General features: G+C 33.8%; 1 protein-coding gene across 1 annotated transcript in view; it reads left to right on the forward strand.

Annotated features, from left to right (window-relative positions):
- The first annotated feature begins 13739 nt into the window (after positions 1–13739).
- EYA1 (EYA transcriptional coactivator and phosphatase 1) overlaps positions 13740–27322 on the forward strand; it is a 156140-nt gene continuing 142557 nt past the window's right edge. Inside the window, exons 1-3 of the mRNA XM_049781818.1 lie at positions 13740–13915; positions 19131–19180; positions 20738–20865. Of these exons, the coding sequence (XP_049637775.1) occupies positions 20742–20865 (124 nt within the window). The 5' untranslated portion in view covers positions 13740–13915; positions 19131–19180; positions 20738–20741. The remainder of the gene's footprint in view (positions 13916–19130; positions 19181–20737; positions 20866–27322) is intronic.

Below are 27322 nucleotides of genomic sequence, written 5' to 3' on the forward strand. Positions count from 1 at the left end.
ACCAAGACTGTGATAGTGAGAGAGAGAAATAGAAAGCCTGTCTGGAAGATAGATATGGAGTGGGAGAGGAGGGAAATGGTAGACATTAGTGGCAGGAAAGTTACACTGGTGAATGGGATATACATTTTGTGACTGAACCCCAACTGGAAGCATGTTTATATGGTGCTCATATAAATAATATAAATAAATAAATACTTTTAAATATAATAAAATATAGGCCAAAATGAAAAAGCTTGGTAACCTTGTTTCATTTTTATTTTCTTTCTTTTTAAACCTTCCCTTCCCCCAACATTCAGCCTATCTTACCTGGATACTGAGACCATCCCACTTCTGGGAGGTTGATAAGGCCTGAGGGAGGGATGAGGAGAGACTCAGTAGGAATAGAAAGATCAGAGACAGCATGGATGCAGTGGAGCAAGATAGGTTGTTTAGCTTAGAAGCCATGTGAGATACTCACATGGCGGTTAGGGCCTTGTAATAAAACTGAATGTCTCCTGAAATCTGACTGCGCTGGGCTGAGTGAGAAAAGGCCTCACCATCAACCATCCACTCTATCCATGTTAGGACTATATAATTAATAATTAATACAATATACTACAATAAACTCTCACATAAGAGAAATGCGACAGAAAACATCTCATGTTGATCAGCAGCTACCTAAGTTTTTTGTTTAAATATATTTCAATAACAAGAAAAGCCACAAATGATAAAAAAAAAAATGCTTACAAGTTTTTTAGAAAAATGTTGCTAAGGAGTAGTCTACTACTGAACATTCCAGAAATACAAGAAAAGTGTTCCACATTAATCTGCTATGGGCATATTTTTCACACATTTGTGAAGTATTTACCATTTCATAGAGCAAGTCTGAGTGCAGAGTATGACATTTTATTAAATATTTTCTTTAATGTCTACAGAGATGGTGTGCCTTTATAGAATTAAATAGTTCTATATTTAAGAAATAAATATTGATTCTTGAAAAAAATTAGTAATATTTGAGGGGATTACAATAGAAAATGTTCAGGAGTAACTCCCAGCTCTGTGCTCAGGAGATAGTCCTGGCAATGCTTAAGGGATCATATGTGGTGCCAGGGACCCCAACTAGGATTACCAATTGTCAGTCACATGCAAGTAATTACCTTATATCCTGTTCTTTTTCTCACTGGTCCCAAGTCTTGTAATTTGTTTGTTTGTTTGTTTGTTTGTTTGTTTTTTCTGGCCACACCCGTTTGATGCTCAGGGGTTACTCCTGGCTAAGCACTCAGAAATCGCCCCTGGCTTGGGGGGCCATATGGGATGCCGGGGGATGGAACTGCGGTCCTTCCTTGGCTAGTGCTTGCAAGGCAGACACCTTACCTTTAGCACCACCTCGCCGACTCCCCAAGCCTTGTAATTTTTAAGTAACAATGTAAGCAAAGAATTTTTTTTATTTAACCAACCTTATTACATACATGATTGTATTTGGGTTTCAGTCATGTAAAGAACACCACCCATCACCAGTGCAACATTCCCATCACCAATGTCCCAAATCTCCCTCCTCCCCATGCAACCCCCGCCTGTATTCTAGACAGGCTTTCTATTTTTTCGTACATTCTCATTATTAGGATAGTTCAAAACTGTAGTTATTTCTCTAACTAAACTCATCCCTGTTTGCGGTGAGCTTCATGAGGTGAGCTGTAACTTCCAGCTCTTTTCACTTTTGTGCCTGAAAATTATTATTGCAAGAATGTCTTTCATTTTTCTTAAAACCCATAGATGAGTGAGACCATTCTGTGTCTTTCTCTCTCTCTCTGACTTATTTCACTCAGCATAATAGATTCCGTGTACATCCATGTATAGGAAAATTTCATGACTTCATCTCTCCTGACAGCTGCATAATATTCCATTGTGTATATGTACCACAGTTGTAAGCAAAGAATTTTTTACTATTAACACTGCAGTAAGGTGTTTGCCTGGTATGTGGATGACCCAGGAACATAGTCCCTATGTCTGAAGGAAAACTAAAACATTTTTTGAAATCTATTTATTTGTAAGTAACTGGATAATTGGGACACTAAAGAGATATTAGTATTTTGAGAGAACTATGGCCAGTTAATGCTAAGTACCAGGAACAGTACAAAGGCCTGGACATACTGATCAGTTTGAGGCAATACTTGTAATACAATATAAATAAAGGAGCAGGGAAATTCAATAGGCTAGGACTTCCAACTGGAGCGAGAGACCTTGTACTGACTCCAGGTTAACCATAATAAAATTATGGTGTTTGAACTTCATTAAAATCTATTAAAGGTTTAAAAATAATAAATATGGTAAGTTTTATATTTTATAAAAACTGTGATAATTTGGAGCTCATAAGAGAACTGGGCATTGGGGCTGGAGAGATAGCATGGAGGTAAGGCATTTGCCTTGCATGCAGAAGGACGATGGTTTGAATCCCGGCATCCCATATGGTTCCCCAAGCCTGCCAGGAGCAATTTCTGAGCGTGGAGCAGGAGTGACCCCTGAGCGCTGCCGGGTGTGACCCAACACCCCCCCCCAAAAAGATAAATGGGCACTATTATTATAATTTATATAATTTATGTATGAGTCATATGTGAAATCAAAAATATTTTTTTTTCTGTAGCCAAGCAGACGATAGCAATACAAATAACTATAGAACAACTTAAAGGTATTTGTTGCAAGGAAGTAGAATGACTTAGGTAAACAGATGATCCTTTCAGATGATAGTTTGGATTTCTTCATCACCTTTTTCACCCTCTGAGAGAAGAATCTGAGAGCCTATGTTGGTTCTCTCAGATGTCATCCTAGTTTTACCCATGTAGAGGTGTAACCAAGTGCAACATCTCCAGTTTATATGCTCTGCTGGTTATTGTTCTTGTCCCTTATGGAGATACATGTGCATTGCTTGATAACTGAACCTTGACTGGTAGCTAGTATTGATATAGTTGGTCCTGTGTGGTCCTGTCCAGTTGTCTGGGTCTTAGTCATTCTAGGTCTTCAAGTCCTCGATCTCCAACACAGCTTCTAGGATCAAATGAGTCTCTGTTGCCTTCTCATTGTCATAATTGGCATCTACTTAGTTCATTGTGTGTCTAAGCACTTTAATGTCTAGTTCTTGGCTATCTTTTCTCTAACAAACCAGAGTAAACTTTCACTCATGAAAAAATTATTAGTGTATCGAAAGAAGTTCATATATTTACTTGTGTTTTAATAGAGTTGTGTATCCTAAAGTTTAAACGTTAACTTTTTAAAATGTCTAGTTTTTCTTCTTTTACAAAATAAAAAACAATTGACCCTTTTACCTATTTGACTATACTTTTTCCTTCTTCCCCTCTGATTACCACTGATTTTTCCCTTGGATTCTATAACTTTATTTTTGTCTCATTTAATGTGTTTGTTTGCTTGCTCCATAGACACAGATAATAAGACCATAAGTATTTATATTTTCTCCATTGAATTTATGTCACTCAACATAATAACAGAATGTTTTAGTTTACTTCTAATGGCAGACGCTCATCTTTTAATAGTAGGTGATTGTGTATATATCCTATATATAGTTTTTATTCGATCGTTTGTTGAAAGGCACTTAGCTTGTTTTTAATTCTTTGCCTATCATATAATGTTTTAACAAATTTAAGAATATGCAAATCTATACTGATTTGTGATTTTTATTTCCTTTGAGTAACCAACCCAAAGTTATCAAAACTATATCACATGGAGTTTCTATTTTTAATGTTTTGAGAAACTGCCATACTGGTTTTCCTAAAACTGTCTTAGTTTCCATTACCACTAGTAGCATAAAGCTCTCTCCCTTCTCTGTACATCCTCTCCAATACATGTTGTTTCTTGTCATTGTTTTTAAAATCTATTATCACAGGTATGAGGTGATATCACATTGCAAATTTGATTCACATTTTCTTAATCATAAAAGATGATAAATACCCTTTCATGGTCCTGCTAACCACTAGTACTATTTCTTTTGACAAATATTTAATATAATCCTTTACATATTTTAAAAGTTAGGTTATTTGAGGTTCTTTTTGAATTTTACAAGTTTTTGTATGTTTTAAAATTAAAATCAGATATATTATTTATAAATATCTTCTCTCATACACCAGAATGTCTTTTCATTTTATGATAATTTCTTTCACTACACAAAAACATTTTTACCTAGATATGGTCTCATTTGTTTATCTTTGCTTTATTTCCTCTTGTAATTGCAGTCAAATCTCCAAAGACATCTTTGAAGCACACATTTGAAGTTATAATCTTTGTTTTTTTTTCTTGCATGCATTTTACAGTTTTAGGTCTTAAATTTAAATTCTAAGAGTCATAATTTCTCAGATATATCTCTATTGGTTTATCTCTATCTCTATATCTATCTATGCCTTTGGTTTTATTCACATAGCAGATAATTTCATGATTACATTTTTTTTTAAACTGGGTTGTTTTCAGATTTTGGTAAATGTAAGTTATGCTGCAATGAATATAGGAGCAAAAATGTCTTTTTCAAAATAGTGGTTTAGGGTTCTTGGGGTAGTGCTAAGAAGTGAAATTTTTTGGTTTAATGATAGTTCAATTCTGTTGTTGTTGTTGTTGTTGTTGAGAAGTGTACATGTTGTTTTCCAAAGAGACTGAAGTTGTCAACATTCCACCAATGTTGAATATGAGTCCATTTTCCCTACAACAGAATTCAGAGAAATAATTTTTCTTTTACAGATGAGGGTCATATTTCATCAAATAACCAAGTGTGTATGGTTTACTTAAAGTAATATTGATCAAACATGACTTGACATTAACAATGATACTCAAACTGAAAACTCACCATACTCTATTTGGCTTCTCATTCTTGTTTAAGTTAATTTGACATTCAGTTTTATAATACTTTCATACTTTCTTGAGAACTCTATTAATGTGGCATTAAACTTTTGTTCTGAGTTTAGAACATAACATAGTGACTTAAAGCACTCCTCAAATGTAAGGCTTAAACTCAATGACAGCCTCATTGTTTAGGAACTACCTTCCTCAAGCATGGTATTTTTTAAAGGCCTATAACCTTATTGTGTCCATTTTATGTTTAAGCTGTTACAGATTATGTACTGAGAAAATCAGTAATATGATAATACAGGACACAGGGGAAAAAACATGAAATACTGAAGCCAAATTATATCTTGAATTTTGCTGTAGTCTACTGAGTAGTATTGTTAGCTATAGATACATTTTAATAATGCTTCATATTTAAGAAAATGGAGGAGCCAGAGAGATAGCATAGAGGTAGGGCATTTGCCTTGCATGCAGAAGAATGGTGGTTCGAATACCGGCATCCCATATGGTCCCATGAGCCTGCCAGGAGCGATTTCTGAGCATTGAGCCAGGAGTAACCCCTGAGCGCTGCCGGTTGTGACCCAAAACAAAACAAAACAAAACAAAAACAAAAAAGAAAGAAAGAAAATGAGATCTTGAAATCTTAGATAGTGACAGACATAAAATAAAATACATAGAAAATTGAAAAAGAAATTTAATATTCACACTGTCTTATTCAGGATATCTTAATTTTAAACATACCATTGAAATAGCCTGTTATGGGCTGAAGCCTTATTTTATATGTGAAGCCCCAATTTCAATCCCAGCATCTGAACACCACAGAGAGAACTTCTTGAGCAGCAAACCAGAAATGTGCTTTAGGCACTAAAACCAAAAAAGTATAACTCTTGCAAATAAATATTTGGTAGGTAATAGGTAAGATTTGAGGGCAAATTCTAATCTAAGGCTTAGAGGAATGATTTCTCATTTTAAATACTCTTCAGTATTTAATGATGTATTTATAGTGAGTTCGAACATTTCTTGTTTGTTTGTTTTTTGTTTCTAAGTCGCACACAGTGTTGCTCAGGGGTATTTCCTGGTTCCTTTCTTGGTGATTGCTCTTGGCTGCATTTGGAATCATGTGGAACTAAAGATTATACCTGGGTTTTTCATATAGAAAGCATGCACTCAATCCAATGTGCTATTTCTCCAGCCCTTTTATTCTATTATAACATTATTGAATAAATGCCTCCCTATTGAGATGAGTACACAGGAACTCTCATTTAACATTGTTAATAGTTCTTGGAAACAGGACACATTAAAGGAATAACAAAACCAATGTTATCATAGATATAAATAATAAGGCATATTTTTGGTCACAGAAGAATTACCAAAAAAGATACATAATGACTTTTTGTTTTTTTGTTTGTTTGTTTTGGGGTCACACCTGGTGGTGTTCAGGGATTACACCTGGCTCTGTACTCAGAAACCACTTCGGGCAGGGCTCAGGAGACTATCTGGGATGCCAGAGTTCAAACTGGGTTGGCTAGCAGGAAGACAAGTATCTTAATCTCTGTATTATCAACCTGGTCCCAGGACTTTTAATATTAAATCAGTGTTTTACTCATTTACTCTTTCATTCATGAAACCATTTTCTAGCCTGTTTAATGTATGTATGAGCTCAGTGTCATGCATGGCCAAAGCCTATTCTATCAGCTCAACGAACAAGGAGAGTCCTAGTTTTGTCCTACCATTGTACCATCTCACCCTACCCCAACTTTTTAGACCTGACCATGAATTTAACTCCCATGATTTTGGGGTATGGGAGGAAACTAAATAATCTAAGAAGTTCGCACACATACCTGGAGAGAATGTACAAACTTCACATAGATGGTGGTCTCATGTAGATGGATTTCTTTTTATCACCCATCTAATAACCAACGGACATTGAACTAAATAATGTTATGCATGGAACTGCTATACAAAAAATGATATGGTTTTAAACAAAAAATATCTAACAAATATCTATTTTCTATTTAATTTCTAAGTCTAACATTACTAACTATTCTTTTCTATAAAAAAAATGGGATCCTTCCACAGGCATTCTGATTATTGTTTCGAATTTCTTTTTGTCTTTTATTGCTTTGGTTTTGCCCTGCCTTCCTTCACCTCTTTCTTTAATCTCCTCATTCCTTCTCTGCTATTGAGGAAGATCTGTCCTCTCAAGCAAGGACAAGATGGAAAGTGAACAGCTGTCCCAGGAGGCCCAAGCTAATGGGAGCCTGAGGAATCTTTCAGCAGAAATGTCAATGATAACCATATAGTAGAAGTTTCCTCTACTGCTTCTTTGACCTTTTGGTAAACTATTTTTTTCTTGTATTGATTAAAAAATAATAATAACTTCAGCCTGTAAGTCCCAATCAACCAGGGTGTTGTTTGTAAGAATCATGCATATTTAAAGTAAATCCATCAGCAAATCCCAGACCTTGACATAAGTTTATTCTGCAATTCAGTATATTGGCTCATTGATGGTATTATACCTTTTTAGATTGGAGAATATGTTTAGGTAATATCTTGCTTCAAATTGATGATACAACAGGGACATATTCATGTTTTGGTATACTGACTCATCAATGGTATTATAAAGAGCCCAGGAGAGAAACAGCAAATTGTTCCAGACATCTTTATTTTAAATAACACTAAGCACAATGTTTTAAAAAATTCAATCTTCGGGGCCGGTGAGGTGGCGCTAGAGGTAAGGTGTCTGCCTTGCAAGCGCTAGCCAAGGAAGGACCGTGGTTTGATTCCCCAGCGTCCCATATGGTCCCCCCAAGCCAGGGGCAATTTCTGAGTGCATAGCCAGGAGTAATCCCTGAGCATCAAACGGGTGTGGCCAAAAAAATTCAATCTTCAAATATTAAGCTATCTGAAATAAGCACTCTTCCTAATTATAATTATGGAAAGTCTAAAAAAGCATTAATCTTTGATTACATTCCTGCCCCCTTTAAGTAATTGAACAAATGAAAGCTAAAGCTTTCCTTAGTTGTTCATGAAAAAAAATCTCTCTTTTTTTCCCATTTTACACATACTTAAGTAAAATGCAAGGACTCAAGGCAACTTGATCGCCATCAAGTATGAATCACTACAGTAGAGAGAAATCTTCAGATCGTATACCTATTGACATTGCTTAATAAAAACATCTAGAATAATGGTGCTTCTGGTTGTGTTTCCAATAGCAATGTGATTGCAGTGCACTGTGGATTAAATTACCGATCCTTTGAATTTTGACCTTCTGTCTAAAACAGCTTTAGAGGTTACTCTTTTTTATTCCCTTCGATTTGGGAGACTGGAAGGGGGTGGGTAGTTAATACTTTTTAAAGGAAGAAAACACTCTCTATATTTTAAAGATTAAAAAAATATTTCTCTAAAGGAAGGCAGAAGGGAATATATTAATACAAGGTGGAAAAAATGTTATAATTCTTAAACAAGATGTTCAGGTTAAACTAGTTGCTCTGATCCTTAAACTTTTACTTCTAAGATACAATTTGGAAGTAGTTATATATCCTAATTTAGGAAAAGAACACATATATTTGTTAAATAATGAACAAACTATTTCTTCCAATGATTACTTCAAATTTCAGAATTCATCACATTTTTCTCTCTTTTCACCATGCAGTGTATTTTTTTTACATTGGGAACTGCAAGCTAAATTACAATCTATCTTTGTGGATAATTATATATTACAGTGATTATATCTGCTCTGAATTTAACATGTTGTTTTAATATATTTTATATCACTATGTCACATATTTTTAGATCGGAGAATATTTTTAGGTAACATCTTGTCCCAAAATGATGAAGCAACAGGGATATATTCATGTTCTAGTGCTTTGCCATTTTTTGGTAGCTGATGTTTCTGGTGCAGAATGAATAGTGAAGGGGGAAGCTTTTCTCATTTAAAAAAACCTGATTTTTATACAGATAAACTTCTACAATGTTTTTTTTAAACTAACTGGATGTATATAAATTGCCTACCCCAGTAAGCAGTCAATAAATACTAGCCCCCCATTCTTTTTCCATGATATAGTTATTATTTCTGAAGAATTTTGTAACTGTGAACTCAGCTTTCATGAAAGCTGAAAAACATAAAGCAAATTTCCAGATCCTCTTACATGTATTGGGAGGTGCTGACAAGATTGGTTTTGCCCATGCCTTAGAGGAAAAAGGGCTGATGAAGAAACAACCTGCCTTCTTACACAAATCTATTTCACATTGTGAGAAAGCAAAATAGCTTATTGCTGAGATTAAGAATATGCTTTCAAGACCAATTATTTACATATTTTGGTGCAATGAATAAAAAGTGGCTTAGGCTATTATTTTTATTTTAAAGTTGAAAACTGAGATGTAATTTTCTTTTCTTGTGATCCCATTCACTTTTCTTAAAAAAATCTCTTATTATCTTTTATTATTGCTTGTATTATCTTTCCCACTTACAAGAAATACTAGTATTATATATATATATATATATATATATATATATGAAATATATAAAACTGTTTTGGCTTTGAGGCCATAACCAGTGCTACTTAGAATTAGTCCTGGCTCTGAGTTCAAGGACCATTCAGACAGGGTTTGTGGTACCTTTATGGGACATTAGAGATCAAACCAAGCTTGGCTGAGTGCAAGGCAAATGTCCTACCAGCTGTACTATTGCTCTGGTGCAAAAGAATAATTATTTAAACAGATATTATTTCCGATCAATATTCAGCTGATAGCAAGTTTCTCTTTCCACATAAATAACTGTATATTATCCATAGAGAATAGTATCTTGGGAAATTGGGAAATAGGTTCTATTTCTATATTGTGTTGGTAATGACTAGAATATTTATTAAAATAATTTTCCAAGGTACAGTTAATAGTGATTGCCTTCTTAAATTTACTGTTAAAAGCTATTCATGTGGAGTTTGAATGGAAAACATTTAGCAAAATACAGGTCGACATTCAGTTTGGCAAATTTAATATCATTCTTAAAATAAATAGAGGATGTTTTACTTGGTTGCATTTTAGCAGAAGGCTCCTGGGATCAGGGCCTTCATTGTTGGTCTCGTGCCAGTGGGGAAATAGTAGGTCATAGAAGTGACCACTCCTTGTGCCAGCAAGAATCATAATGTCAGCTGTCCAGACATGTATCCAAAGGCTCCATAAAGAAACCAGAAATTCAGTGCTATGATATGGACGGAGAGAAAGTTATCAGGAAGTAAAAGGACTAGACGTATAGAAATGTGTATTACTCTATTTACCATTCTACTTGGACAACTTGAGTCACAAGGGTCGAATGTTTTCCCGAAACTGTTGATTTTAATAATGGGAAAGAATTAAATAGGATGTTGCTTTTGAAGAAATCTTTGTTCCTAAGTGCTGATGGTACTCTTCAGCTTTCTTACCATTATTCTTGACAAATTAAGCTCTTCTAAGAACTGTGGAATTAAATCAGAACAAGTAATAAATAATCATGCTCAATCAGAAAAAAAGAATAATAACATCTTTGTAATCTTTTATTGGAAAAACCACAGTCTCACAAAAACTTTATTGAAAAGGTAAAGCATTGTTGTTCTTGGTTTGCTCAGTATTTGTTATGATTCAGTTAATTAATCAGCTATTTGGTCATATAGTTCTAGGAAGTTGTTTTGTTTTAAGCATGACTCTCTACATTTGTATTTTTATTTACTTAGTGACAGCTATTTCTGTAAGCATGCCCTCATTTAAAATTTTGTCAGTGAAAAGCAGTAAAGACCTATCAGAACTGCAGACTGTTACACATTGAGGCACATAATTAGACAATGGTTTGCTCTGTAAGGTAAAATCTTCTGGAGATGCAATGTATGAAAGATACTGTCTCCTTGAAAGTGTCCAAACATTTCATTTCAGTTAACATTTCAAGTGTTTTCCTTTTTGGAGTTTTAATTTTATTGTATAAATGTAGTATTGAAAATTATTTGCCACTATTCATTTTTTTATGTCTTAAAATTTCTATAGAAAGTATCAATACATTTTTTTCTATTGCCAGTCTTTTTTGATGCAATTTTTCATCAGGTTTTCCTAATGTTGTTGTAAAGTGCAGACTTCATTTAAAGAACAACTTGCTTCTTAAAGTATATGGTTAAGTTACATATTATGGTTGGTGAAAATTTAGAAAGAGGAAGCTAACAGTACAAGCTCATAATGTTTAGTATTGACTTAAATTTTGGCTTTTTTTTTTACATTGAATAACTTAATTTTGGTATAAGCTACATGCAATACTTCTTATCACATATTTGCTAGTCAGAAATGGTAACCAGATAAAAATGGATAAACATATGATGCTTTTAATCCTTCTTATTTGCTTTAGAAAAAGAAAACCATGTGAAAGTAGTATAAATGTACATGGAAATTACTTTTACCTAAAGATTATCTTTTTTACATAGTTATTTCATAGGGCCTATGCTCATTAATTATTGGTCATATTATCTGTCATGCTTTTCATAAATTTTTCATAATTATATATCATTCCTTAATGGTATTTTGTTATGTTATAAAAATAAAAATTAAATATAAAATTAATATAATAAATTTAGTTATAATATAGATAATTTAAAATAGACTTTACCTTTTATCTTCATGTAGGTTGTGTATTCTGTATTTGCCAAAATAACCTTTTCATCAATCAAAAAAATCTCTTATTCTTTATATATATAAAATTTAAACTAATAAAAGCCTTGAATACAGTAATTTAATGTTAAGTTCAAACAGAGTGAATTTTCTGTGCCCATCACCTCAAGTTTTATATTATTATTATGGGGCTTAGGCATAAATGTGATAGTAAAAGCAGTCACTGTGGGTATTTGATATCAAAATTGAATTAACCTAACATTGCATTTTATCTCAAGGAACTAGAAACCTCCATTAACGTGCCATATTTTATTTTCTGCATGTATACTTCAGTGTATTGAATAACTGATACTTTTTGGTCTGAGAAAGTGCTGTAGGTGGTAATGTAATTCTATTTTTCCTGCATATATGAACAGACCCAATAGCAATCAACTTATTTTTGACCTGGCTTTCCAAATATGGCAGATGACTAACCCATGATTCCTTGCTGGTATTGTAGAAAATGAAATTCTAGGTGAGTTCACAGCTTAAAGTGTCTCTTAGGTTTGACAAAGTGTTCTTTTTGGAGGAATTTAGATTGTCATCCTTTTAAGGGAGGAGCAGGCAAAGGGACAGAAGTTCACATTGAATTTGTATTCTTAGATGCTTTTTGTTTTCTTTGCATCAGAATGGTGCTTTCATTACAAAATAACATGGAAAAGAAGGACTGTGTTTGTTTTATTAGTTAATAACCTAAAATCACTTGTGGAGTTACTGGGTTTTAAAATCATCTTTTCATACTAAGATGAGAGTTTTAATTAAAAGAGATGATTTTCATTATTATAAAAAAGACAAATATATAATATAAAGTAATATTGGTAAGGACAAAATAGTTTTAGGGGAAACCTAGTGTGTATAGAGACTATTTAGAATATAAAACTGCAGATGACTTAAAAGTAAACATTTGTATTTGCATGGTGGTATGTAGCTGGAAAATTAAAATGTGTTAATCATTGAGTGATGCCTTCTTTACATATTTAAAACCAACATAATAGATAAGTCATTCATTCATCTAATAACTGAAGTCATCTATTTGTCTAAACATGAATGTAACTGGATACCTTTTTTTTAAAAAAAAAGTGATTTAATCATTGTGAATGATTCAACTTTCTAGGTGTTAAGGCTTTAATGTATAGATTCGTAGTTCACTGAGAATTTCTTTAAAAGAAATTCTTCTCAAAACATTTTTCAGCGTTCTAGTTAAATTAACATTTCCCCATCCTAATCAGAAAAAAACTATTAACTCTAAAGTGTTACCTAATTCATACCCTCAAGAATTATCCCATAAATTATTTCAGAATCACTCAGACTTTTTATTGTTAAACTGATAATGGCTTACACATTTGTTTTTTTTTTCTTATTTACTCAATATGGAAATAGCACTTTTAAGATTTTCCTTTTATCCAGATCTGATAGTTGGAACATGAAAAAGAAAAAAGAAAAAAAAAAAAACTTTTTGCAAAAGCATTGATTCACTAAGTTTCAGGACCTGAAAGAAAAAAAAAAGTTTGGAAAAGTATTAAAAGATAACGTGAAACGACTCCCCCAAAGCCCGTAATTGGTAGCTGCTGTAGCCAGAGACGTGTGTTGACAGTCTTGGAGAAGAAATTCTTCTCATACAGCTGTTTATTCAGATACCATGGGGCGCTTTCATTTACATAATAAATTTTTTTTTAAAGCAGCAAGGTTGGGTCAGACTGTGAGCCCTGCTCCCTTCAATTGTTGCATTTAAACCAATAAGGATAGGACAAGAGAATAGCTGTGGTTTGCGTTTGCAAAAACAGAAAAGAAAGAAGAAAAGGGGAAAAAAAAAAAAAAAAGCCCTGAGGCTTCCCAGGCAGACCTACAAGGCTGAGCAAACAAATCCAGGGATGCGATTCTGCTGGTTCTTTGTCTAGGGTGCTCAGATGCTATCTGCTGCTGCTGCTGCTGCTTGCTGCTGTAGCTATTGGAGTTGCTATTGCAGTTGCTGCTGCGTCTGCTGCTGCTGCTGCTGCTGCTGCTGCTGTTGCTGCTTCTGCTGTTGCTTTTGCTGCTGTTGCGCATAGGGCCAGAAGCGCAGGGCTCAAAGCGGTTCCTAAGCAGAACGGTGGGAGCTGATGGCACCGAGTTTGGGGCGAAGGGAAAACTCTCCGGTGCCACTTCAGACTTCTCTAAGCCTTCCTGGGGCCGTCCACTGTGGCAGTTTTCTTGCTGGGCAAAGCTTTGGAGTTCAGTTGCTCGGTAGCCCCAGCCTGCAGCAGTGGCTCCTCTGCTGGCCCTGCCGCCTCTGCGCGTCCTGAAGCTGCCGGCTCCACTTGGGGCACCTAAAAAACCCCTGACGCATCTTTCCTCTGGAACCCTACTATGTCAGGCATGGAGCTTCTTTGCTAAAGCAGAAAATTGGAAGGAGCGCGCTAAACTGGTGGATGCAGCGGATGTGAGCCCTGTAAGTACAAGCTGACTGTGCTGGGGAAATTGTGCTGCCTGGCACTGCTGTCCTGGTGGGCAAAGCCCAAAATAACTAACAGGAGCACTTTTATTATTATTATTATTATTATTATTATTATTAATTTATTAACTTAAATAGTATTGTTTGTATTTGTTGGAAAATAAAAGAAGTAGGACATGGGAAAGTGGATGATGACACACTGGATCTGGTACTTGATTAGTTCTAGAGTTCCATCAGTCAACTCTGAGTCAGACAACTATGATTCTTAACCTTCAGCCCCCCCCCCACAAATTTTCTGAGCGATTAGAGTCATTAAGTGATCATTACAAATTAATTGTTCACAATTACTTTGGTGGAAAGCTATTTTAAGAGAATACCCAAGTCTGTTCTTGTCACTTCTGGGTTTCTACATAAATCTCAAATTTTGTGTGAGATTGAAGGAAGAACATATGTGTGTGTGTTTGTATATACTGTATACATATATATATATATGTATATATGTATTATGTGTATTTCCATTGCGACACGCATAACTTTCCCTATCATCCCTAGATGATACTGGTATAAGAAACGAGGAAGTCATGAACATTTTAAAAGGAAATCTTATCACAAAAATAAGTTAATATCACTTTTTTTTTAAGGAAAGAAAGTCTTTGGCTTTAATACGTAAATTTACCAAATATTATAGTCAACAGGCTCCTCTTCAAATGAAAAAATAAAGATGCCAAAATAATATATTTTTTAGTTTTTGACACTTTAAATAATTTCAGTGAACCTTGAGATTAAAACCCCCTTGATACTTGAATTTTTGGATTACTGTTGAAAATAATTTGTCATTGAAAATCAGCATATGTATTGTCAGTGATTCATGGGCTTATATTTCTTGGGAGAAGTTTTTGAATGTACTTTAACCTAGCATTCGCAGGAATTCAACAAATTCAGAGCTGTCATTGAATTTAGGCAATTTCTGTGAATATCTTTAATTTCTCTAAAATGGCAAGATGGACAAAAATAATTAGGTAGTCGGATAGTATTGTCGCATATTGGAATTTTTTTCTTTAATATGTTTTGTGGACTAGGTATTATCTCAGACATGTATGTCTTTCACCCTTCATTAGGAGTTTGAGGGCATGCATACATGAGCAGTCATGCTTTTTTTGCATTATCAAATATTTGATGTTTGCCTTTTTCTTTGCTTGGGTTCTCCTGAGGCCCAAGTGTGCAGTACGGGTGGAAGCAGCCATAGATTTTCAGTTCTGAAATGTTTGGCGATGATAGACAGAGAAGCGTAATTGAGCCACTGTTAAGTTTTAGAGTTGCCAAAGGGAAGTCAACTGCTGTGTGAGTTTCTTGGAGACATGATAAATGATTTTCTCAACAGAAAATTTGAACATGAAAATTTATTTTATGCAAATCAACTGGAACAAAAAAAAACCCACAAAAACACTTCTGAAGCATCTAGCATTTGAAAAGTATTTTAACATTTTAAATAAAGGCTAATTTTTTAAAAAATCTTAAAATGATAAAATCAGTTGTAGAATACTGGGTTTTGTTTTCACCGGAATTCTATGTTCCCCTTTTATATCAGCATGGCGCTTCAAAGGTAATGTCAATGTACTGCATTAAAAAACCAGAAATAAGCGAAAAGTATTTGTTAGATGGAGGATTTAAGATGAAAATGAACATGTTAATATTTAGAAGACATCTTGCTCTTCCTAAAAGTTTATTTCTATTTTAGTATTTTTTGGGTGACAGACCCACCTCATAGTAAGATATACTGATGAGAATTTTAGCAAGAATATATTCTGTTTAAAAAGCAGATTTTTGCCTTAGTCACATTTCCCCCTATAAAATGCATTCTGATTAGAAAATTGTCATTGTCTTTCAAATTTGGGAGGACCCAGGTTGATCTTTGGTTAGGCAAAACTAGCTTGCCTGCCAACTCTATTTATTTAGATAAGTTCAATACTTTCACTTTGAAATTTTCTTTTTTCATTTGGGAAAAAAAAAGTTTTAAATTATAGTCATTTTATAAAAATTGCTTCTTGCAAGCAAAAAAAAGCCTATGGAAAACCCATAATTTAGACAAGTACCTACATTTTATTTGCTCTGTGCTGCTGAGATTTAGAATCCCTTTCCATTTACAGTTTACTTTTCACAGAACATTATTAACTTTTTGGCTTCATACATGATCTTCTGTCAGATGCTTTTGATTTGTAATTTAACAAAGTATAATAAACAGTGCAAAAGTCATGAATTCTGCTCTGCACCCTGAGCTCTGTGGTAGGGAAAATGTGATAAAATGTGTACCTTAAGTCTTGTTTGATGATCTCTCAAAGCAAGTTTGCCTTCTGGAAATAATTTCTGGGGTTGAAGAGCATGGTATTAACAGATTTAATGTGGCTATTCAATGGATTGGCGAAGTACTATGTGAGGTTTAACAAAATGAGAGAGACAAATTGAACATCAACAAAAGTTACATCTGTGAAGAATTATAAATTTAATTAGAAAAAAGGCAAACTTAAAAGACTTCATTAACTAATCAGAAGTCAAAGTTACTAGTTTGGGATTCCTGAATTGAAATTCTAAAAGGTTCTGCTATCTTTTTTTTCTCTTTGTGTTTTCACTTTGTATGCCTCTCTGATTGTTCTATACCAAAAGTTTTAAAGAAGCATTAAAGTAAAATGAACCCATTGTAATCTTAGATGACCATGTATAATGCTATGGGAAATATTTCTTCATACATAGGAACATTTGATTAAAAATAGCGAATTAGGAGAAAATGAGAAACATTAAATTTATAGATGTAAACAGAAAAAGTGAACTAACTGAATGCCTAACAACATTTTTTCTGCAAACTATGATGTAATTTTTACTCTTTTGAGTGGAAATTAACCTATTTATTTTGGAAGCACATTTTATTTTAAGACTTACATTTCAGAAATTCTTTGAGATATTGTCAAACACAAGAGAAAATCAACACCAATCAGAAATAGGTGTTCTTTTGAGATAAGTCATTATAAGAGTATGTTTCCTTACTGCACTGTAATCTTGTACTACACATAAAAAACTAAAAGCATGTGAAGTGTAGCATTTTGTAAACTGTAACTAATTTTGCTCACATCTGTGTCTAATTGTTGTCTGCATTCACATTCTTGAGAGTAGATTTATTTTTCCTGGACCACGATGTGGATTCAGCTGACCAGCCTAAGTGAGGATTAGTTGTTTTAAAGTTATTTTGATTAAAGAGTCATTTTTAAATACAGTAACACACAACACATGGTTTAAATAATCCTTGAGACACAAAAGAATATATCTGCAGTATACTTAATGAAATGAAGATCATGGATATGGACTCTGAAAAAATTGTAATGCATGAAAGTACAGTAAAGACAGAGTTGAACAAGCATGAGAGAGACATAGGTTGTTGTGCAAATGCATTTTTTCCAGGGAGATAATATGTTAGGCTAATTCTTATTTCGAAGTTCATTTTTTATTAACAGTTTGATTTTAAAAATTCAGTATGACAGGTTAAAGCCTCATATGTAAATACACTTTGAAAGTATACAATGAGCTTAAAATTGTCTTTTTCTAGATTATACTATTTAGCTAATGCTAAAATGTGAATGTTTTACATAGTAACAGAAAGCATTTTTTACACTCTTTCATGTAATTAAGCCAAAAATGTTCTTAAGAGTAAGCTAGTACTCACCTATAATTTATTCCAGGTGTATAAAAGTAGAGAAAAAAAGTAGAAACTGAAATTTATCCTTGAGGTATATTGCTGACGTTTCTAAAAGAAAACATTTCATCTTTTGTGAGGACATTAATTTAAACAAAAATTGCCGAAGCCTGCTATTATAGAATGACATATCAGCAGGCATTAAAATTAAATTTTTCATTCAGTACTCAAGCTATCTATGAAAAATTGTTTTTCATCTTGCACATGTTATAGAAACCTATACCCAGAAATTTCAACGTAACTTTACACCAACATATTTAGACTTAATGATGCTTTTTTTCTTGCCAAAAAGGTAGTATTTCTTAATTTCATAAATCATAATTAAAAAATAACAGGACTCAATAGAAGATGTTTGGCTGGATAACTTTAATGCCATTTGAGATGCTTCAGTTCCCATCTTTGTTCTGTAACCCTAATTGATGTCAGTTCAGGTTGAATGCAATTGCACATCAAAGATTTGGAATTCTGAGCCATTTTAAAGGTAACACAAAATGCTTTTTTGCTACCTACTGCAGAGGCAGTTAGCTTGAGTTTGCAAACCAAAATCTCGCCCTCACCTGGGGTTCTCACCTGCTGGTACTGCCTCTGGGCAGTCAGGTAGTAGGCATCAGAGCCTGAAGGTTCAGGAAGGCTGTGGCATGAATCCTAAAGACCGAAGACCTAGGAGCTGTCTAACTGGAACTTTAGACTAAAACCATTCGTTATCTAGTTTAAAAAATGAAAATTAAACAAAACCAGTTGCTGTTTCATTTTTTCCCCCCAGGCAGTCCTCAAGAAGCCTTCGGCACCCAGCATTTGCTGGTGCCATGGAGTGAGTGCATCGCTCCAAATTTGGCCTTTGATAGCAAAAGTTGCCTTTGGCAGGTAGAACTAGCCCAGCCTCGCCTGCAAGTTGCCCAGGAGCTGCTTTGGTGAATGCTTAGTGACAAATAGTCAATATAAGAGAAAACCTTTTTGATTAAGATAAGAAACTGTCAGGAGTCAAAAAGGTGGGTGGGAACTGGAGTGGAGCTGGTGATAGCAGAAGATGAAAGATCTTCTGAGGATGCTAGAGGATTAAGGCTGGAACCACTGCTGTGAAACACACTCATTTTGCTAATAGCTGTTGTTGGGGGTCCCTCCTCCCCAAGTACCTTTTCCAAACTGCCTGGGCCAGGCTGCTTTGCATGATGATTGGGGGAAGGGTAATCCCGTTTGCAGCTGTCATAGGCCAGTGATGAATCACTATCCCGTCATTTGGCTGCCTTTCCCCCCATGACAGGGGGAGGAGAAGGGTAGAGACCTGCAGGAGGAAACAACAGTGGAGACCTCAACTTAAAGACAATATGCCTTTCACTGCTGCAGTATTCTCCTTTTTCTCTTTTGGTTAAAAGAGAGCATTGTTGTTCTCGGCCATGTGCTCTGTATAATTAAGAGCTGACACTGAAGCAAAGTTAACAACAGCTTCTAATTTTTCACCCCTGATCACAGGTGCAAACATCTCCAACCCGTTCAGATGTTGCTGTTTCCTCGGGTTGCAGGTAAGGATCTAGTGGATATTTGACGTTTTGGGGAGATTACCTTTCTGTGACCCATATCTATTTTTGTCTAGTATTTCTTAATTATTTCTATTAATAGCAGCCACCTCGGATGGAAATGACTTAACAATGCGTGGGTTTGCTTGTTAATAATATTTTGAATATGTACAAAGGGAATAGGAGCATGGGATTGAAAATGATTAGGTACTCCTTAGTAGGTGTTGTTAGGAAAACTGCATAGGTGATAAAATTAGGAGAGAAAAAATTAGATGTCAAGCCACGTTTTCGTTTGAATTTAGGAGATCTGGAAAAGAGAAAAACACACTTTAGAAATAAACTGGTTTACAATTAGTTTTTAAATATGTAAGACAATATTTACAGCTATTAAAATACAACCTGGAGGTTAGAAATAACTATAGCTTTAGTATTCCTGTTTTGGTAAGGAACAGTCTTAACTGCTTCTATGTAGCATTTATACCCTTCTCCCCTTTTTAAAGAAAAACACAGGCGAGTTAAAATGAAGGGAATGGATCTAAGACTTTTTTAAAACACGAATGCCAGAATGGTCTTCTAGATGTTGTAGATACTTTAAATGCTCTTTTCTCTTCATCAACACAATCTTAGAAATAAATGGAAAGTTTCCCAACTGTTTACAGTCCTGGGTGGCTTCTGAATTTTTTAAAGCATTAAGTAACTGCAGAGTCTAAAAAGTTTTGAGGTGAATTTAACCTTTTTCATGTGGCAAAAGATGCAAAATTACTCCGGCACTGACATAGAATTGTTCTTATTTCCCCGAGTAAGTGACAGCTGAGTTCTTCTGAGCACCAGTGCTCCCAGGGACTCACTGTATGTTGGACTTATCCCTTTTCAATTGGGCACGCTGTATGTAATCCACAAAGCAAATAAGTGAACCGACATCATAATGTTTTAATGCTGCATTTGTTTCAAGGGAAACAGGGGGACAATTAAGCAGTTTGCCAGAGTAAACACATGCATCAGGACTATCTCATTCCCTGTCACTAGACTATAGGCTTCAAGTGTTTTATTTGGTTTGGAGACCCATTAAATTACAGTTGGGTGGTAAATTATAAGGGGCATACCTAAGTGCTTATTTGTTAGATGAAACAGATTCCAGAGGGGAGGAAAATCATTTTTCCCTAATACCTTTTCACACATTTGTTTCCTCTGTTAGAAAAAGCATCTCTTTGAGTTTTCAATTTTTAAAGAACACATGAATGGATTTTTCCTTTGAAAAATTAAAATAGGTGTCATTGTCTCGTTAGATCTTTTTACTGAAGGAGCAACTTAAAGGGGGAAATATTTTAAGCTGCATGTCTATGTTTGGCTGGATAGGTAAGGCTATGACATCTTTTAATAGTACATGTTATGAAAGGATGACTGAAGTTAAAATGTAAGATGAATTACTTGGAGTCTAAGAAAATAGATACAATGGGACTTTTGTGTGAATGGGTTTCAAAGAAGGTGTCAAGTCGTTATCGCATTAAACAGTGGTGTTATGAATTTGGTACATCTGTCCAACGGAAGACTTCTTGTCTTTAGGTCTATGGAAATGCAGGATCTAACCAGCCCGCATAGCCGTCTGAGTGCTAGTAGTGAATCCCCCAATGGTCCCAAACTCGATAACTCTCATATAAATAGTAATTCCATGACTCCCAATGGCACCGAAGGTGAGTGTCTGCCTTCTCTCTGTTTACTTTGTACATTGTTTCTTGTTCAGTATTTGCTTTGTTATTAGGTGATTATGATTTCAGTAGTCAAATCCACGAAACTATTTCCCCTCTAGGGAATTTTTTTTAAATGAACAACCTCATTATTTGTTAGGAGCTAAATATGACTAAGTTATTGGAATATTATATAGACTGGTTTTATATATATATATATATTTAGATATCATTCACTTTGGAATGTGTTGTATCTTTGCAGCACAGCATTACTTTGCAATATTTTGCTACATGAGCAATAAAAATTTGAAATAATTTCCTTTTATTGCTTTTTTTGTGTTACTAAATAGAATCAATTTGCTAAAAGGCACCCTTGAACTGGATTGTTTGTAAATATCAAGTCATTGTGGATTTGGTCACTAAAATATAAATATATTAACAAAAACAAATTCTTTACAAATGCACAATCTTGCTTAAAGATGGTATAAATTTACTTTTCTTAATATTAAATGGTATACTTTAAGCATTTGATTTTATAGTTACTTTAACAGATGAATGTATATAATAATGAAAATTTTATATAAAGCAAATATTCATATATATGCTAAAGTATAAATATATAAATGAAGCTATCTATATATGTTAACTGTTAAATATATTTGAATATTTTTAAAACTTAATATGCAGAAGGATGATTTAGATGGTGTATTATATTAATTTTATTTTAACATTGGAAAATTGCATTTCAAAGAAAGATGATGTTTTGCCTGTTAATTCCTTACTAACTCTTAGAACCTTCTTTGATAAACTTTGTATGTGTTTCATTAGAAATGCAATAAATTATCCATATCAGAATTTCATCTATATATAAAAAACATAGTTTCACTGTCACCATGGCAATTCTTTAGTACAGTTCTTAAAATCATTGTTATAAACTTTTTTGACACAGTGTTTGGTGATATACATATTTATATATTACCAAACCCATTTGAAAGTGGAGTGTTTATGGTTTTTATAATAGAAAAATATGAAACCAGTTGTTTCAATTATGAGGGATTCTGATGTCTATACCAACAGTGATCAATTTAGTCTTTAGTCAGTATTTACATATTTTGAGCAGGTACGTAGATAGTTAGATTTTCTGAAAGCTGAATACTTTGAAAAGTAGAAACTTTACTGATCTCTGAACAGGTATGTTTTATTCTAATTTTGTTTCTCTCAAGTCCAGTAGAAAATCAAAGTAAAAGTTAAATTACTTATAGGAAAGCAATTGTAAATTAGGCACTTAAAGTAAGTTTTTTACATCAGATAATAACAAGCAGCCTCCCTTTTCTCTACTTTGGTGTTTGACTTCAAGAATAAGCATGGCTGCTGCTAATGTGACTGTCTCAGCCACACCTCATACTGCACAGGGCAGCCACTGAGCAGAGTGATAAAGAGGTCCTTGAAGGCTAACCCAGAGTAGTCATACATATTATTGTAAAAAAATGAGATAAATAAAGAAGTCTATGGTCAAGGTATTTGCTTAATAGAATATGCCCATACGGATTGTTAAATATGAAGAAATACTAGTTATTTATCTTATATATAAAGAAATGAGGTACGGGTAAGATTTTTTTATTTTGCTATGGTTATACTGGCATATTGTCTCCTACAAATAACAATCACATAATCTTAAAACTATCTGAGTTGATGATAGCACTCTTGGGTAATGTGTGGTTTTCTTTATGAGTTTGTGTGGTGAATGTACATTTCTGAATATTTACATCTAATATTTACATCTTGTATAAGAAGAACATACTTTTTAAGATTTTTGCCTACCTCAGTTCAGAATAATATGACATTTTAGACTGTTTTAGAGAGTTGAGTATTATGTATGTTGAACAATTCAATCTAGGAAATACCTAAAAATTATTCTCTTCCTAAAATAAGAATTATCTTAGATCTTGGAAATTAATTTTTTGGACTTTTTCAGTGAGCGATCTCTGTTTTCAATCATTCTTAATTAAGCTGCCTTGCAAGGATTATGGTAGTTAGAAGGCAAAGTTAGAAGACTGTAAGAATTATCCGCAGTATAAGAAAATTGTATTTAAATTTTCTGGGTTATTTAATTTTACACAAGTATACAATTTGAAGATATGGATTTATAGTATATTACTTAAACTTCAATAAATTTAAGAACAAGATTTACTCTTTGGTAGGCCCCGCTTTTCATCTTGTCTTCTAATACATGTCCATGTAGGTACAAACAATACTGTGAATTTCTTGATTCTTATTATGTTTGTGAATTAATTCATCAGCCTATATATATATAGGCTGATGAATTAATATATATTATATATATATATGTTCCATAATATATGTGCTTCATTCCTCTCAGTCACCACTAGTGAAGCTTAAAATTTGTGATCTGGCAAGCTTCCCTAGAATATAAGGAGAGATTTCCCTATGCTTTTGTTGAAATGTTACTTGTTTTGTATTCAGCAGTGTTTACCAATGAATTAGAGATATGAAAAGCCAGAAATACATAAAAATATTAAAAATATGAGTCACTTCTCTTGACCTCATCCATAACAAACATTTCTGACTTAGTATGCCATGGTTTATATTCAAGTGATTTCACTGCAGCACAATTGAAACTAGGCTCCTTAATTAGAACAGCAAAACCTCTATAATTGATACCCTCAATGGGTCTCCTGCATTTATTTAGGTGTCTTCCATCAGAGCCATTATTTCACATCTTGCCACCACTTGTCCCTATAATGAGGCTAAGAAAACACTAAAATTTCTTGTATCAAAACCCATAACTTCATCTCAAGAACAAACAAGAAGGGAATGGAATGGAGAGGCAGAGAAAGAATATTAAGTTTCTTCTTAAGTCTGCTGCCAAATTATCATAAGACTCAATGTTTGTAGGTTCTGTGCTCACAGGCAAGTGCCTATTTTCATGGTTCATCTAAGGGATAAAGAGAAAGACACTGAACTACAACCTCAAATACTGGGCTTTTATATTTCCTGAGAAGTTCGAATACTTATTTGAATGTCTTTTGTCTTTCCAAATTTGAGCTGTGCACATTTTTATGTTATTCCAAGCTCTCTCAGAATGGTTATCGTTGCAGTTCTCTGTTGGTTTTCCCCAACTTGTAAGTCTTCCAACTATAAAACATAAGTAGGTAAGAATATAAAATAAGATCAACAAATATTTGACCTGAATGGAGAAAAGCCCTATTGAAGTGATATTTCCCCCCAATGAATTATTAATTATTTTAGTTAACTATAAAAATTAAAACTTGGCCCGCAGGAGACTAATGGATGGTTATGAAGATACCACCTGTGGCTTTTCTTTAAACTGCCTTTTCTAGTCATTTGGGAAGTTAGTCTTTCAGGACTGAATGGAATTTTAGATTGTTAAAGCTCAGTTTCTAAGAAGGAGTTTGGGAGGGTGAGAGGAAGATGGAGGGGGGCTGGTTTGATTCTTCTATTACATTAAAGTGCCTAATTTAAGGATATTTATAGTGTCTGGGTATGTGTTCAAATTTCTAGTTGGTAGAGGCTTGTGTGTTGATGTTTGTGTAAGTGTAAGAAGTAGTTGAGAAATGTTTCTTCCGAAGAACTCAGGGCTGTAGCAGTAAAAGGATTTTTATTTACTTACCTAATTAAGGCCTTGTTTGCAAAGCAGTGATTCTTTCCCTCCTTGTTGTCTCTAGTTGTCTTAAATCCATGGGAGCTGAAGATTGGCCAGTTTATATATTGCTAGCTTGACTGTTTATTTTTGGTTTTGTGGGGATAAGGAAAGGGGAATGGCAGAAAAGAGCTATCAGCAAGCTCTAATTTAGTTTTCTCTATTGTAAATTTAGACTCAAACACAAGAATCTTAAACTTGTTTAAAGCAGATGAATTTGCCTTTAAGTGACAGAAAGCTAGATGCTATTGGAATCTTCACTACCAAGCAGAGTTTCAGGAATTCTGATGGCAATGCAAATAGTAATTTTGAATTGGGAGATCAGATTTCCCAGATGATAGCAGATAAAATCTTGACATTAGGTGGATAAATTTTCTGCATTTTAAAATTCATTAAATTGTATAGTGCATATTTTAGGATGATGGGTTAATTCAGTTTTACAAATTTATATTATCAAAAATGATTTTCAAGTTTCAAAATTTCTGCAAAGCTTAGAACACTAACAAATTAAGTGAATTTGTTTTTCTCACTCTAATTTTACTGCAGTAAAATGCAATTATATCCAACTAGTGTATTTTAAAGAAATCTTATTTATGAGAAATATGTAAAAAAAAGAGTAAATGTGTATAAAACTATGGTTTGAGGCTGCATTTAAAGGCTATGTTTATATATTTGTGGTTAAATATTCTGTTGTCAGTAGAAACATGGTAATCTAATTTTATTGTTGCTTACATTCTGCACATGATTTAGTTTCTAGACTATTAAGATCATTGTAAGTAAAAGGTTCTAAATGCCATTTCAAAATATGTAGCCACAAACCTGGCCTCATAGCAAATTATTCTAAAGTAAAATCAATGAAAAAAAGAAAAAAATGAAAATAATCATTTTTAAATATTAAATATTTGCCTACATTGTGCCTAAAGGTAATTTTCCATCCAGGTTTCTAATGAATGATCATTACTAATATTCCTCTTCTGATCCTTTTCCATGATTTGTTTCATTAATCTTCAGAAAATTTCTATAAAATGTCCTACATTTTGGTTCAGAAACTAGGTTTGAATATGTGCTACACTACTCACACTATTTTGTAGCTGGGTGAGTGCAGATAAATTAAGTTGGCTATAGTTTAGTTTCCTCATCTATATGCTGGAAATCATAGCAGGACTTTGAACAGGCTTGCTGTGAGGATGTAAGATGTGTGATACTCTGGTAATAAACTAAGTACTTTATGCATGTCTAGGCCTTATGTAACTAAAAATCATTCTGTATAATCAATATTATTATTTTATGCACAAGTAGACTGTCTTAGGATGTCAAATGCCAAGTATAAAGGCACATATTTTGTAATTGTTATCCTCTTATCTATCTACCCCAACATTTGAACCAATTTTTCTGAGACCAAAAGCTACACTTCCAAAGCATTGTAGTCTTCTACAGAGAGATGTGATTGCCATGGTCTGACTTTTTTTTTTCATGCCTTCATGCTCAACATGGTGCCCTCCCTGCCACTTGGGTGTCTTCCTAATTAAAGCACCCCCTTCTAGAAAAAAACAGCAGAGCTGTAAGAGGACTACTAGCAGAGTCACTGATGACAACAGGATGTCCTTATGAGGACAACTCCCAGAAGAAGTTCTGCTCTGGTTTTAAATTCTTCTGTGCATGAGCTTGTGTGAGAATTCTTCCTAATGTCGCGTGCACAGCATCTTGTATCAATAGGTTAACTTTTAGGGGCTTGTCTCATAATAGTATTCAAAGCTTTAGACTTAATTATAATTCTACCAGCTGTCTGTCTATGTTAAGCCTTTCTGGGATCAAAAGTAGATGGGCAGTCATCTCTGCTTTTCATTACAATAGTCATTATTATATGCACATTGGGATTGGGGCAGTATTGCTATGAAATTTCAAAAACAGTTGCAGTTTTGCTACTGCTCAGAAGACTTATTTACTACCTCAGAAAATACTTTTCAGAACATAAATTGGTCCACAGTTATTTTGACCTTGAGATCCATTTTGGGCAAACGCAGAAAAATTTTTAAAAACTGTGAGTAGAATTTGTTGTAGTCTCCATAGATAGAGAAATGAGCAAAGCTGAGTTTTGGAGATCTTGCCAACATGCCTGAGATATTGCCAACAAGCAAGGAATAGCAAGGAGCAAGAAAAGAGATATTGACAGAAACTGTAGATGTAAAGTCAGAAATAATGGGGTGGAATGAAGGTTATCAAATATATTTTATTTTAGTATAGCCTAGCATTTATAGTACAAATAGAATTCCAACATTTAATGTCTGAATTAAGATTCAGATTCCAAATAGAAGCAGGTCTTTTCTTTATATAAATAATAATCATTATAGGAACTTTTTATTCTATTCTTAAATTATAACATTCAAAAATTCTCACGGCTTTTCTCTCTTGGATGGGCCATGTCTTTGATATAAGCAGAAATACATGTCCCTGATAGTATCTTGTCTTCCGAAAGGAACTCAGAGTTTCCTTCAGGGAGATGTGTTGCCCTTTAGTGATGGCTAGTTTGGGGTTAGTCATCACTTTGATCATGAATCTTATGCTTTTATTTCTTATTTCCAAGGATGTTTTAAGTGATCATTTTAAGTGAAAGGTAAGAACATAGAAAAGGTGGTGTTTATTTGTATATTTTGTATATTTTGCTTATTCTTATCTTGCTTAGTTGGGGTGAGGTAGAAGAGTATTCATTTTACTTTAACAAAAATACTATAATATATATATACACAAATTACAAAATCTGTTTTCATCTGGGGGATATAA

The sequence above is a fragment of the Suncus etruscus genome, chromosome 10 (genome assembly GCF_024139225.1).
Source record: "Suncus etruscus isolate mSunEtr1 chromosome 10, mSunEtr1.pri.cur, whole genome shotgun sequence".
NCBI classification, from domain to species: domain Eukaryota; kingdom Metazoa; phylum Chordata; class Mammalia; order Eulipotyphla; family Soricidae; genus Suncus; species Suncus etruscus.